This window comes from Melozone crissalis, unplaced genomic scaffold (genome assembly GCF_028551555.1).
Source record: "Melozone crissalis strain CALT ecotype California unplaced genomic scaffold, PUWL_Pcris_2 ptg000061l_1, whole genome shotgun sequence".
In the NCBI taxonomy this organism is placed as follows: domain Eukaryota; kingdom Metazoa; phylum Chordata; class Aves; order Passeriformes; family Passerellidae; genus Melozone; species Melozone crissalis.
In genome coordinates, this window is record NW_026535839.1 from 2354231 (window position 1) to 2366565 (window position 12335).

Below are 12335 nucleotides of genomic sequence, written 5' to 3' on the forward strand. Positions count from 1 at the left end.
TTGACTGGCTCAGTGAATGGCCCTCTAATTGCTGCTGCGGAGGGACAGAAATTCATCTGCCTGAACAACAATGGATGCTGGCAATCGAGGAAAATTGTTTCAGAAGCCATTCATAGCCTGACAGTGAGGCTGTGTTGGGTGGACTGGGGTGGGTTTCTCTCATGAAGGCTCAGGGGTTTTATCCCTCCAGCTTGTGCTGCTCAATATGACATTTCTTAACCTTGAGTGGATTTTTGAGGGGTATATGAGGAATTCCGTGAGGTTTGTTCATTACCGGGACCTTTCCAGGTACAGAGCTGCTCTGTGGGATCGTGTCCCAGTTCTCTGAGGAGCTCAGAGCCGGCAGGAGCTCCGTGTCCGCTTACCCGGCAGCGTGTTTGGGATGGGGATCCCAGGGCAGTCCCGATCCCATCGTGGTCCTTATCCCGCGGCAATCCCGATCCCATTGCGGCTCTGATCCCATCGCGACCCTTGTCCCATGACAGCCCCGATCCCACTGCGCGTGCCCCGCGCGCTCCCGCGGCCCCATGGCTCCCTCACCGCGCGCTCCCGCCGGCCCCGCTGACGTGGAGGGCGCTGATTGGCGGGCGCCGGGCGTGGCCTGGCAGGAGGCCCCGCCCCTGTTCCCCTCAGAGCGCGGCCATGGCGTACGGCGGCCTGGCGGTGCCCATCATCGTCATGAGCGTGTTCTGGGGGGTGGTCGGCGGCGTCCTGCCCTGGCTCGTACCCAAGGGGCCGAACCGCGGGTGAGTGACCGGGGGGCGGCGGGCACCGGGCACCTTCCCTTCCGTGCCCCGCGGCTGTGGGGGGAGGCCCCGGCGGAGGCGGCCCCGGAGCCCTGAGGCGCCCCGAGGTTGCCGGGCCCGGGGCCGCCGCAGCCCCGCGGGCGCAGCGCTGGCGCAGCACGGACGGGCCCGGCCGCCCCTGGGGCTGCCAGAGCCGGGCGGTGCCTCGGGGCCCCTGGCGGGTTTGGGTTTCCCCTGAGGCCCTGGCACAGCGTGCCCAGAGCAGCTGGGGCTGCCCTGGATCCCTGGAATCCCAGATTGGACACTGGGGCTTGGTGCCACCTGGGATAATGAAAAGTGTCCCTGCCATGGCAGGGGGTGGAACGAGATGAGCTTTAAGATGTTTTCCAACCCAAACCATTGTGTGAAAGCCCTGCAGGCAGAACGTCCTGTGTCAAGGTGGCTCTTTGTCAAGCGGTGTTTAAACAACAACTTCCTCTTTCTTTCTTTCCTTACTTGACCTTTCCTAACTTTCCACCGTCCTCTGGTTCCACACTGGGTGAGACTGGAAAGGCTGCAGAGGAGGATTTCTGGGGGAAATGTGTGCTGGTGCCCTCGTAGCTGAGGACAGCAGCTGGGCCTCTAAGCTGATGTTTTTCCTGCAGTGGTTGTGGCTGCTCAGATTAAAAGGCAGACGAGTTTTTGTCTTTCTCTTTTCTCTAGGAGATAATGGCTCCTTAATCTCTCTTCCTCTCTCTGACACTCCCTCTACTCCACAGGTACCAGCTGTCTTTCTCTCAGTTCTTTATCTAAACCCTCAATATTCCTCAAGCTCTGATATTCCCTGCCTCACTTTCCAACCTGTGTTTCATGCCTGGAAACTTGCCTGTCCTCAGAAATACCTTGGGAAAAGGCTTCCAGGCATGGGAGTGTGGGAATTCTGTGCCTCACCAACAGAAGTTACTGACCTCCCATGAGGTTTTGTTACTCAGTTGGGGGAGGAAATATATAGATGGAAATGCCTTTTTATAATTTAAAAATAAAAAAAAATGAAATAAAACACTTTGCCACCGAGTTCTATGAGCTGCAGAATATCTCATTTCCTCTCCTCCCATTTCAAACCCATCTGTGTGTGTGTGTGTAGCTGCAATTTCAAGAGTTTGGTTCTTCCTTCTTTTCAGCTTTCCAGTGGTGTCTGACACAGCTGTGTTTCACCAAGAAAAGAAAATTTTACACTACAGCTTTGAGGTTTGATTTTGTATTCCATCTGTAGACTCCTCATTCATCATATAAAATTGAAAGTGACAATTTGCCACTAAAACTTTCTTAGAATTCTGCAAATGGAGAAAGTGTGCATCCAGACTAATGTGAAGGGCACTGCATCAGGTTTTGCTGCTGCTCACAGTGATTTTGTTCCATCCAGCTGTAGAGTGTTTGGCAGAGCTGTGTCAGTCCTGCAGATCTGAGCTCTGCAGTTCACTCAGCTGGAAGAAGCCAGAACATTGATGTTGAGTCATCTTTCATATGATCAAAGTTGAACTTGTCCTTGTTTGCTGTGGGGTTTTCTCTGTGAATGTTGTGATCAATCACAACACCACACCTGATCACGTTTCTCCTTCCTCTTGGCAGAGTTATCAACACCATGCTGGTGACCTGTGCTGTCTGCTGCTACCTGTTGTAAGTACAAACACTGCCCTGCCCACTCCTCTTGTAATCACAAGTTCCTTTTTTACAGCTCAGAGCACTTAGAGGCTTTTTGAATGTGTCACAGAGATCTGGACCTGTTCTTTGACAGCTCTTGGAATTCTGAGTTCTAAAGAAAGACCTTCAGTGTGCTGAAGAAATTTTCCCATTGGAAATGCTGAATTAGAAAACCTGAATTCCTCCTCTGACACATGAGTGTGAGCTGTGCTTGCATGGAGTTGCTGTTCCTCCTCTCCAGTTCCCTTCCTCATTTGTTCACATATATAATGACAAATTAACGTTTTCCTGATTCTTAGGCTTTTTTTGCCTTTTCCCTTTCCACTTTATATTTAATTCTCACTCAAACCCACTGAACAGCTTTTCTTTTAAATTCCTTGAATATATTCTCAAAATCTGGTGGAGTGGTGGGTGGGAAAGCTGCTGCATGGTGGGTTTTTAGTGAGACTTTGATATATTAAGACAATTTCTCTCTAAATGCACAGTGTATTTTGAGGCTGCCTCCTTTCTGTAGGAGATTTAGTAGCAATTATAAAATGACTTGTTGAGAGCTCCTCATATAATGTTATTTATCAGGATTTAAGCCAGCTGCAGCTGGAGGCTGCAAGACAAAGCTTGCTTGTGTTTTTTCTCTCCTTTTTAAATACTGTGGAGACTGATCTTGTAAAAAACTGCTGTGCAGAAATAACTTTGAAGGAATTTGTTATGGAGAGTAAAGTGGTAAAAATCTGGCTTTATCTTAAGGGTTAACTTGTTATAAAAATTATTATTTGGAGTTCCATTTGAACCTGAGTGGTATTTGTACTTTCCTGAACTATTTAGGCATTATTTATGCTATTCAAAGGAATGGAACATGAATATTTAGAGAAATGCATCTCAGTGTTCCATGTTCCAGGAGAGGCCTGTTGGGTTAACAACTTACACAGGTTTGGTTTAGGTTAATAGTGTGATACTCAGGGTTAGTATCACTTTATACTCTAGAAAATTTATTTCTGTTCCAAGTATTTGATTTGTGAACTCCTAAGAATTCACTCTTGCTTAACTGTAGAAGCCCAGCAAACTTGGCTCTGTTTTGTATCCACAGAAGTTTTTAAATTTAAGTTTTGCTGAGTGGATATAGAAATTTGAGAATTTGTGCAATCAGCTTGAATTTCGGGTTAAAATTTGGGAATCTCAGGGCTGTGAAGGTCTCCTTGCCCTGCACATGAAGTTTGTGGCAGCCCAGTCTCATAACAGGTTCCAAGTGTTTGGCTAAAAAAGGACAATTTTCTGGTGATTTTTACTGGGTTGCTGCATTTATGTTACAGTAAGTTGGGTGTTTTTTAATTAGGAGGAGCTTTGTTTTGATTTTATTTAAATTTAAAGTTCTCACTTGGGTTTTTTCTACAGAAATTATGTCCCACTCTTCTAAAACCCTTGAGGTTTGGTGTCTGTTGTTTGAAGGAGAATTTTCCTTGAAGCAGAGGCTGTGTGGCATCTGCAGCATCCTCTGGATTGTGATGGGAAATGTATTTGTTGCAGAATTTCTTAACTTTGGCTAAATTCTGTGAACTCTTCAAGTGTACAGTGGTGTGTGACTTGTAGGTTTAGTAGATTATTTTATCTGAACAGACCCATTATAAAGCCTGCTGTTATTAACATGTTTTATAAACTGCTCTTGTGTGTCCAGGGGTTCTTTGCTAATTTTGTGGGCTCTAATTTGTTTTCTGAAAGCCAAATTTCTCCATTTATACTTCAGGAGAAAAAAAAAAAGCAGCAAAATCTTGGGATATTTTCAACCTTCCATAGTTGTACCCAACCACAGAAATTGCATTTGTGGTGTCTGCTTGCCAGAATGCAACAAAAAGCAGATTTTTTTTATCATGTTCCAAGACAGAACTTGCCTCATCACAGATGCTTTCATTTTTTTATTTGCTCATTTATTCTGTATAAAAATGTAGAAGAGCCCTCTTTGGAAAGGACCTCAAAAGATCTGGTGCAACTTTTTCCCTCTGTTTTATTCAAACATATGGAGCTTTATTGTTCTTGCATTCTTTTCCTTTTGGGGACGAGGCACTGAAAACATTTAAAACCTTAATTTTGGGTGGTTAAAGAAAGAGATTAATTTTTCATTCAGCCTTGAAAGAAGCCCAAAGAATTATTCCTGGGGGTTCTTCATTAGATCTGTTAGGATAAAATAATTTCTGCTGCCCCAGGTATTTGTGTGTCCTGAGCAGTGGCTGGTGCTGGTCTCTGTTCCTCTGTACAGCTGTTCAGTCTCTGCTAGATCTGCTTTTATACTCTTTGAGTCACCTTTCCTGTTCAAAGTAGGGAAAAAACAATTTCCTGTCTTCATTAAACACCACTTGATTAATAATAAATTGGTTTTCACTGAAATTAATTAGCAGTCAATACATTTCAACTTAAAGCTGTTCCTTCTGTATTTAGATTTAGCAGTGATAATTTGAATAACCATGTTAATTACATGGGATTCATTTGGTTGTTCTGTGGAAGATATTTGCATCTGATTTGTGTACAAATCCTGTACCCAGCAGCCTTTTGAAGAATAAACCATTCTCAGGGACCTCATAAAATCTAAGGCAAAGTCCAAGGAGTTACTGCTGCAGAAATTAGAGGTTACACCATATTCTGAGGTACTAAATCTATTTTGCTGTGCACAAAGCAGTTCCTGAACAGTGTCATCATGTCCTAACAGAGGACAGGGTGCTTGGAAAATTGTATTATTTGCTGCTGATTCTAACAGGATTAAAATATGGATGCCCAAATTGACATTTAAACAGAGATAGCAGGACCTTAATTTGTAACACGAGCACAGACAGATGGCAGTTGTGGTGGGAAGACCTTTTAAAAAAATCTCTGCTACAACAGAAGGGACTTTAATTTCCTTGTCTGAGCTGGATAATTACCAGTAACTGTTCTAAGTGGGATCTGGTAGAATTCGAGGACCCGTGGGTGGCTCGAATGCCATACCTGCTTTTAGCAGCTCTGGAACATTGCACCTTGGATACAGAGGTTTGTTTGACTCTGAATCCACTTTGCTGGATTGTTGTATAAAGCAGCATCACTGAACCAAGCACGGGAGAAGCTTTTCCATGCCTTACCTTGAAGGCCAGGCAGTTGCAGCCTGAGAGCTGCTTTAGATTGCTCACCCTGCAGGCAGGGGAGGGCTGTGCCGCTGCCCTGATGGCACCGGGCTCTGAGCTCGGGAATCCTGCACGGCCCCAGCAAACAAAGAAATGCCTTTTAAACCTCCACGCTGCCCTTCCCCAAGCCTGCTCCCACAGGCTGAGCTTCTTAATGTGCTCCCAGCCCGTTTAATTCCCAGCCCTGCTGGGCCCGAGCTCGGGAGGTGAGGGATTCGTGCAGGGAGTTCCTTCCTGCTCCGCGGTGACAAAGGGAATAATGTGCTTTACCGGGCTTCTGGTGTTCTACCCTCCTCCCACTTGTGTTACTTCGGGATGCTGGAGGCAGATGGCACAGTGCTCCTTGGATCTGTCTGGTGGATCTGAAAAATTAACCCTTACAAAGAAATCCCCTGATCATTTTAAGAGCTAATTTGCTATTCTCTTAAGTAGATTTAACATCGTGGTCTCAAAATGCATTGTTGTCACTGCTTTGGACAGCAGAGTAGAAACGTGTCAGCCTGAAGGTTTTTGGCTGCTCTCAGTGGTGTCTTGCTGATGTTTTAATTCCTTTGTAGAGCCTGCTACGTGTTCCAAGGCTGTGTGACTGATGGGCTGCTGCAGGCTCACTCCTTGTTTTAGCTGCAGTTCTACCCCCTGCAAAACTGAAAGGGGCATTTTGCAGAAATATTGGTAAAATTGAGGAGGATTGATGTGTTTTCCTGAAGTCTGAGCCACATCTTTGCCTCCGTGGCTGTTGCAGGCAGCCGACCTGCACTTGGTTTGCTGGTCAGAGCATCAAGGTTTGTGTGGAATTTTCCATGACTGCCTAAGCACTCTGATACATTTGTGGCAGCTCCCATTACAAAGCTGCTCTGCTTTTTCTCCTCCTTACAAAGCATTCTAGAAATAGCAGACAGATGAGCCAGTGTGTTCACTAAATGTGTTTATAGAGTTAGTATTTAACATAGATTTAAATCCATGGAAGCATCCATTGCTTTTTCTGATTCTTGTAACGTTTACAAAGCAAATATGTCTTTTAAGAGTGGAATATTTATTTCTGTTTAGCTTTCCTGGATATTTTCCACAAACTACATTCCTCTTGTTCTCAGTTCTGGCCATGGCTTCTGCAGTGTTAGTTTGTGCTGTGCTCCAGTGACAAGGCTGTGTGCTGATCATCTGGGGTTTGTGTCATATTGGGGTTGTTTTTGTGGGGTTCTTTTTTTGTGTTCTTTTGTCCCCTTTTGCTTCAGGTCCCTGTTTCTTGACCTCTGTGCCAGGTTTAAATTCACTTTTGTTAAACCTCTGAAAAATATACCGTGTCTGCAAGGTTGTTGTGCACTGAGAAGCAAATGAGAGAGAGGATGTTTCTCAGAGGTTGTTGTTTAAAGGATGCTTCAAAGGCACTGAAAAAAGCTCTTGTCTCTTTTATGTTTTCATCTTCTGAGCCCCCAAATAGCTGAGTTTCATGTGTCTCAAAACACTTTTCTGTCAAAAGAGAGGTGTGAGGGCAGTGCTAGCAGGTGGGTTTGTGTTGCTTTCAGTTGAGCAGGACAATCTGTTTCAGCTGCAGAATGATTTGGTGCCATAACTTCATTGCTGGTGGCTGGTCCTTGTGTTTGACCTTGAGTAGAATTTTTATATGAACCCAGACCTTCCTAAAATAGCCTTTTCTTCTCTGATAGTCCTCATGTTTGGACAACCTTCCACTGTCACAAGCTGTCCTTTGGCTGATTTGTCTCTCTTGGCTTGGGGGGTTCTCTTGCAGTTGGCTGATTGCAATTCTGGCTCAGCTCAACCCTCTCTTTGGGCCTCAGTTAAGCAATGAAACAATCTGGTACCTGAGATACCACTGGCCTTGAGGATGTCTGTGCTGTGCTGCAGCTCATTGACGGTGAGTATGAGCAGATTTATTGAAGTATTTGCTGTGTTAAAGCTTCAGGAGAGATTGAATGGTAATGTGAGCAGTGTGCTAAACCAATGTAGCTCTTTGGTAGGAGGAATCTGTCTTTCTGTAGGCTGCAACAAAACATTTTGGATGTTAGTCTTGATTGGATACATGAAAAGCTTGAACTGAATTATTGACAGTCATTTTTCTTTCTATGCTGTTATGTAGTGCAATGTTCAGGGGTTTGTAAGGAGAACAAAACATTACTTCCAAAAAAAGATGCAATTGAACTGGGTAACATAAGTGGATTTCCTAATCTTTACCAATTGTTAAACCTCTCCTCAAGCCTGCTATGCTACCATTTCATCTAAGACCTGTCCTGATTTCCAAGGCAACACAGCATTGCCCTCATTCATCTGGGAAGTTGGAATGGGAGCTGCCATTAGAATGTTCTTTATCTCCTGAGTTCACAGCTTGATGGTTTATTTTGTTTTTAATGACAGCCTGTGTGCAGCTTTAATCCCAGCTGAGCCTGGTGCTTGCTATCAGGGCAGTGCTGCTGGAATGTGGTTCTTGCAGTTCCTGGGCTTTCTGACAGGGCCAGCACAAATAAAGTGTTGTACCAAGAGGAGCTTGATGCTCTTGGGCTTGTTCAGGAGGGCAGCATTTGGAATTGAAGGTTCAAATGAAGGAGATGTGGAAACAAGCAGCCATGATTATAGTTTTTAAGCTGGTAACTGAATAATTAAACACATTTTTTGTTTGTCCTTGTACAACACAGTCTCAGCTCAGTGCAGCAGGCAGTGACAGCTGATGTTACAACTCTGTTAAATCCTTTCTGTGAGGTGTCCTGCACATTTGCTCCCCAGTTTCAGAGAGGGTTTCCTGTGAACTGGGCTGCTGGCAGACTGGCCTGTGTGTGTGTCTGCAGCTCCTTTTAAGCACCAGGCAGAAGCTGAAGGTAGACTTGGCCCTGCTTCAGCACCAGGCCTGTAATTAGCCAAGTCAGTCAAGCACAATTTCCTAGGAGCATTTTCACTGCTTGGGTGCTAACATATAATTAGTTAGCTAAAACAGAGAACAGTGTGTTTTGGTAATGGGCACAAAGATCCCATAGGATGATTCAGTTGCCTGGGATCTGAAATTGGAGTTATCTGGACAGAAAAATTGGGTTTCATGGTCTGTGTTGAAACCAGCAAGGAAAGGCAAGAGGTGAGACACAACCTCTGGATTCCTGCTAACAGAACCAGGCCCTTCCTCTCTATTCCAGCGAAGGATTTTCCAGAGAACTGGAATTAAATTTGTACCAAGGAAGAGAGGGACCTTGTGTGTTTGAAGCTGACTGCAGTTTCTGAGGAACTGTCATTTTAAAACTTATTAATGGAGCATTTCAGCCCTGCACAGCACATGCAGTTTTGTTACATGAAGGAGTTTGTTTTAACCTTTCATCTGATTTTATTGGCTTGATTTTGGAATAAAATTAAGATTGTTGCCTCTGAAAAGGAAAGGTTTAGAAAAGTAAAAGCACATAATAATCCTCAAATATCTGTTGTTTGTTGTTTGAAATGTGCTGTCCCAGGTCACAGCACTGCAGTGTTTGAGTGCTGTGGCAGGGCTGAGGTGCTCCAAGTCCTGTCCTTGTTCCCGTGGAGTTTGTGCCTAGACGGGAGCTGGGGGTGAGATTCCATCTGATAAGAGCTGGGATATCTCTCTGACACTGCATGGATTCCCATCAGTGTAGCAACCAGTTATTTCTGGATTTGGAGCTGTGCTTTTCCAGCATTCAGGGGAGATGTACTATACTTGTTTCTGCCTCCTGTTCCTTTCAGTTGAGGTTTGGGTGGATTAGTATGGAAAATGCAAAGAAAATGAAGTGCTAACTCCCAAAGTGGAAAGATCCTTAAAAATAAAGATGATTAAAGCAAACCCATTTTACTTAACTGAGCAGCCTGAAAATGCTCCAGTAAGTTCCTCGTGTTCTGCTGAGGAACTCTGCATGTGCTGGCTTGATTGATCTGTGCCAAATCCCACAAGTTTGCTCTGTGTTTTCAGGCAGCCTCCCTCCCATCCAAGGGATGATTTTCTGGCAATTCACTTGATGCATCCCCAAGTTAATGGCTTGGATGGCAGCGTGCAGGAGCACACAGAGCTCTGTAGCCGTGGTAAATCCAGGCTGTGCACTCTCCCAAACTGTGAGCCAGCAGTGCCTTTTCTCCTTAGCTTGGTGAATTCACAGCCTGTGCTCTCAGAGCAGGAGCTGCCTTTGTGCAAGTGGAGAAGGGCTCTCGTCCAGCTCGCTGGGTGCTGTTACAGCAATGAAAACATTGGAGGGAAAGAGTTGTTCTACCAGCTTATAATGTAACTAAAACTGCTTGCAGTAACTTCAGAAATGAAACTGCCAGGCAAACATCCCCACAGATGAATTATCTCCAGTTCTTGACCACTGCCCAGTGCATTTGTGGAGTGGAAATAGCTGTGCTTAACAGCCAGGCCTACAATTAGCAAGCTGTGTCCATGAAGGAATAATGAAGGTGCCTCTTGCTTTGCAGGTGCAGAAGAGATGAAACCTGCAGTGACCCAAAGGTGCCCTTTCTGTAGCTGTTGGACACGAAGCCTGCAGTAATGCCTTAACCTTTCTAATGTTCTTCAAGTGGCTTCTTCAAAGTCCTGTGGTTTTCCTACTATTCCATTTAACAGAGTGCCTAATGCAATTTATACTCCTCTTTGGTACTGTCAGTTTTTGACTGTTAACTCCAGATGTGATGAAAATTTCTGTTTTTTACGGGTCATGGAATCACATTTCCTGTTGACTTTATCTGTAATAACTCTTTATATTTACAGGTCTTATCTTGTCTGTCATTGTGCTGTTCACCCCTGTTCTGTTTGCACTGGGCAAAAATGTGTGCAATAAACTGTGTGAGGAGAGGACAAGCAGTGGTACCATGTGCTGATGGTGATTTTTATTTTTTCCAAATTAATTGTATTCTTGAGAAATCTGGCCTTAAATTTCTCATGCCTGGAAATAAAACTAATCCTCTGCTTGATACAAAACGTTCTCGTGCCATGTTTAACTGTTATTTGTCTGTGGGTTTAATTGGATACTTGGAGTTGAGCTGAGGATGTTTACATGATGTGGATAAATTGTAATGAAGTTAAATAGCAGGAATAGATGGGGAATTGTTGCCTGTATTGAGACCTCTGGGGTAGATCTCTAATAGGATTAAACTTGCAATTTAAAATTGCTGAAAGGTGCAGGAATAAGTGAATGCTTGGCTTGAGAGCCTCTTTTCCAGGAACTTCCCATTGTTTGAGGGGGGCTCAGAGTAGCAAAGGTAACGTGGTTAATTTGATGAAGCCTTCACTGTGATTGTGACTGGAGGCTGATTTAATCCCTGGCACATTTGGAGGATATTATAGGAGCAAATGGATTGAATTGAACAGCAGACATTCCAGTTGTTTTGTACTGACCTGACCCTTGCATGTGGATTGCAGAGCTGGGAAAGCCCATGGCAATGTGGGCAAGGGGTTCCTGAGGCTCCTCAGTGTCAGCTGAGTCCCTGGGACTGGGATGGATCTGCTCAGTTGGTTCTGAGGAGCAGCTTCCAAGGGTATAAATGCTGCTCCCTGGATGCCTCCTTACCTCATGTCCAGATAAATTACAGTTATTCCCTTTATTGTTCTGCACAAGGACATAATGGAATGGTTAATATTTTATTTGCTTTTCCCTCTTGGATAGCACCATTAACTGTTCAGTGGGACAGCACTCATTACTACACAGGAAATTCCAAGATCCTGACATGTAACTTGCAGTGATCCAAAACTGGACAGTGTGAATTGCAAAAGAAGGAAGAACGTGCTGGTTATTACAAATAAACATAGCAGCTGTTGGGACTGCAATAGTGGATTTTTTTTTTGTCATGTCACCTTCTAAGAGCTGTATTTTACCATGCAAGATGTTGTACCCCGTCATGTTACACAGTCTGTACCAAAAATTACAAGGAAAATTGAAACCAAGTGATCATATAAAAACTTGAAATTGTTGTTTGATTTTTGAAGTGTGTGGAGAATAAAATGTGTTGACATTGTACGAGAGGAGGGAGAGAAATGCTCCAAGATATCGTTGACAGATTTGAGATTTTGAAATATGTTGATCTGCTTGTCATATTTAGCCTGAAGAGAAATATCCCAAGAGAAGCACTCAGTGACAAACAGTGCTGTTTATTGTGTTACCACTGTCTTTAACAAGCTTTCTATTTTAGGTTCTAAGCTATCACTTGCTCTAGAAGAGAGAAGAGGTCCCATGGGTGTCTCACTGGTGCTGAATTGAATGGGAAGAGCTATTCTAAGCCAGGACAAAGAAGCCATAGAGCAGTTTTCACCTAGATGCTTCCCAGAAAGACATTTCCCTTTTCCAGAGTTAACGTTTCCTCTGAAGCAGATGCCAGGTGAAGGCAGATGAAGAAGCGAAGCAGATGAAGAAGCTAAAGAATAATGTTTTGTGTGTTCTGCTGGGTGGTGCATGGTGGTTGGGGAATGGTCTGCTCCTTGTGTGCCAGGAATTAACATTGCTTGGGATAATTTCCTTTTTTTGCATGACTGCAGGAAGTGAGAACAGAGGGATTCAGCCGCTGATGTTGAACAAACAATGCAGGTACCAGAGCCCTTATCACACATCCCTCTGTTGTCTGACAGCAGAAGAGAACACAGAATGTTCAAGTGTAAAAGAAAGAAGTTTGTGCTTGAAATGGAAAGCCTGTGCCTGTATTGAAAGATATTTGGGTAAAAAATGAGGAAGGTGAAGGAAGCTGACTCCACAATCAAGTTATGAAGGCTTTTAGGCCATAAACTCTGCAATGTACAGAGCAAGAATTCAGGTCAGGGTCATTCAAACGCTTGTAA

General features: G+C 44.2%; 1 protein-coding gene across 1 annotated transcript; it reads left to right on the top strand.

Annotated features, from left to right (window-relative positions):
* Nucleotides 1–619: 619 nt before the first annotated feature.
* ATP6V0E1 (ATPase H+ transporting V0 subunit e1) lies at nucleotides 620–12309 on the top strand. The gene is made up of 4 exons (XM_054287831.1): nucleotides 620–746; nucleotides 2355–2402; nucleotides 7317–7440; nucleotides 9983–12309. Exons 1-3 carry the CDS (start codon nucleotides 643–645, stop codon nucleotides 7408–7410), a joined length of 246 nt encoding a protein of 81 aa, XP_054143806.1. The 5' UTR covers nucleotides 620–642; the 3' UTR covers nucleotides 7411–7440; nucleotides 9983–12309.
* The last annotated feature ends 26 nt before the right edge of the window (nucleotides 12310–12335 follow it).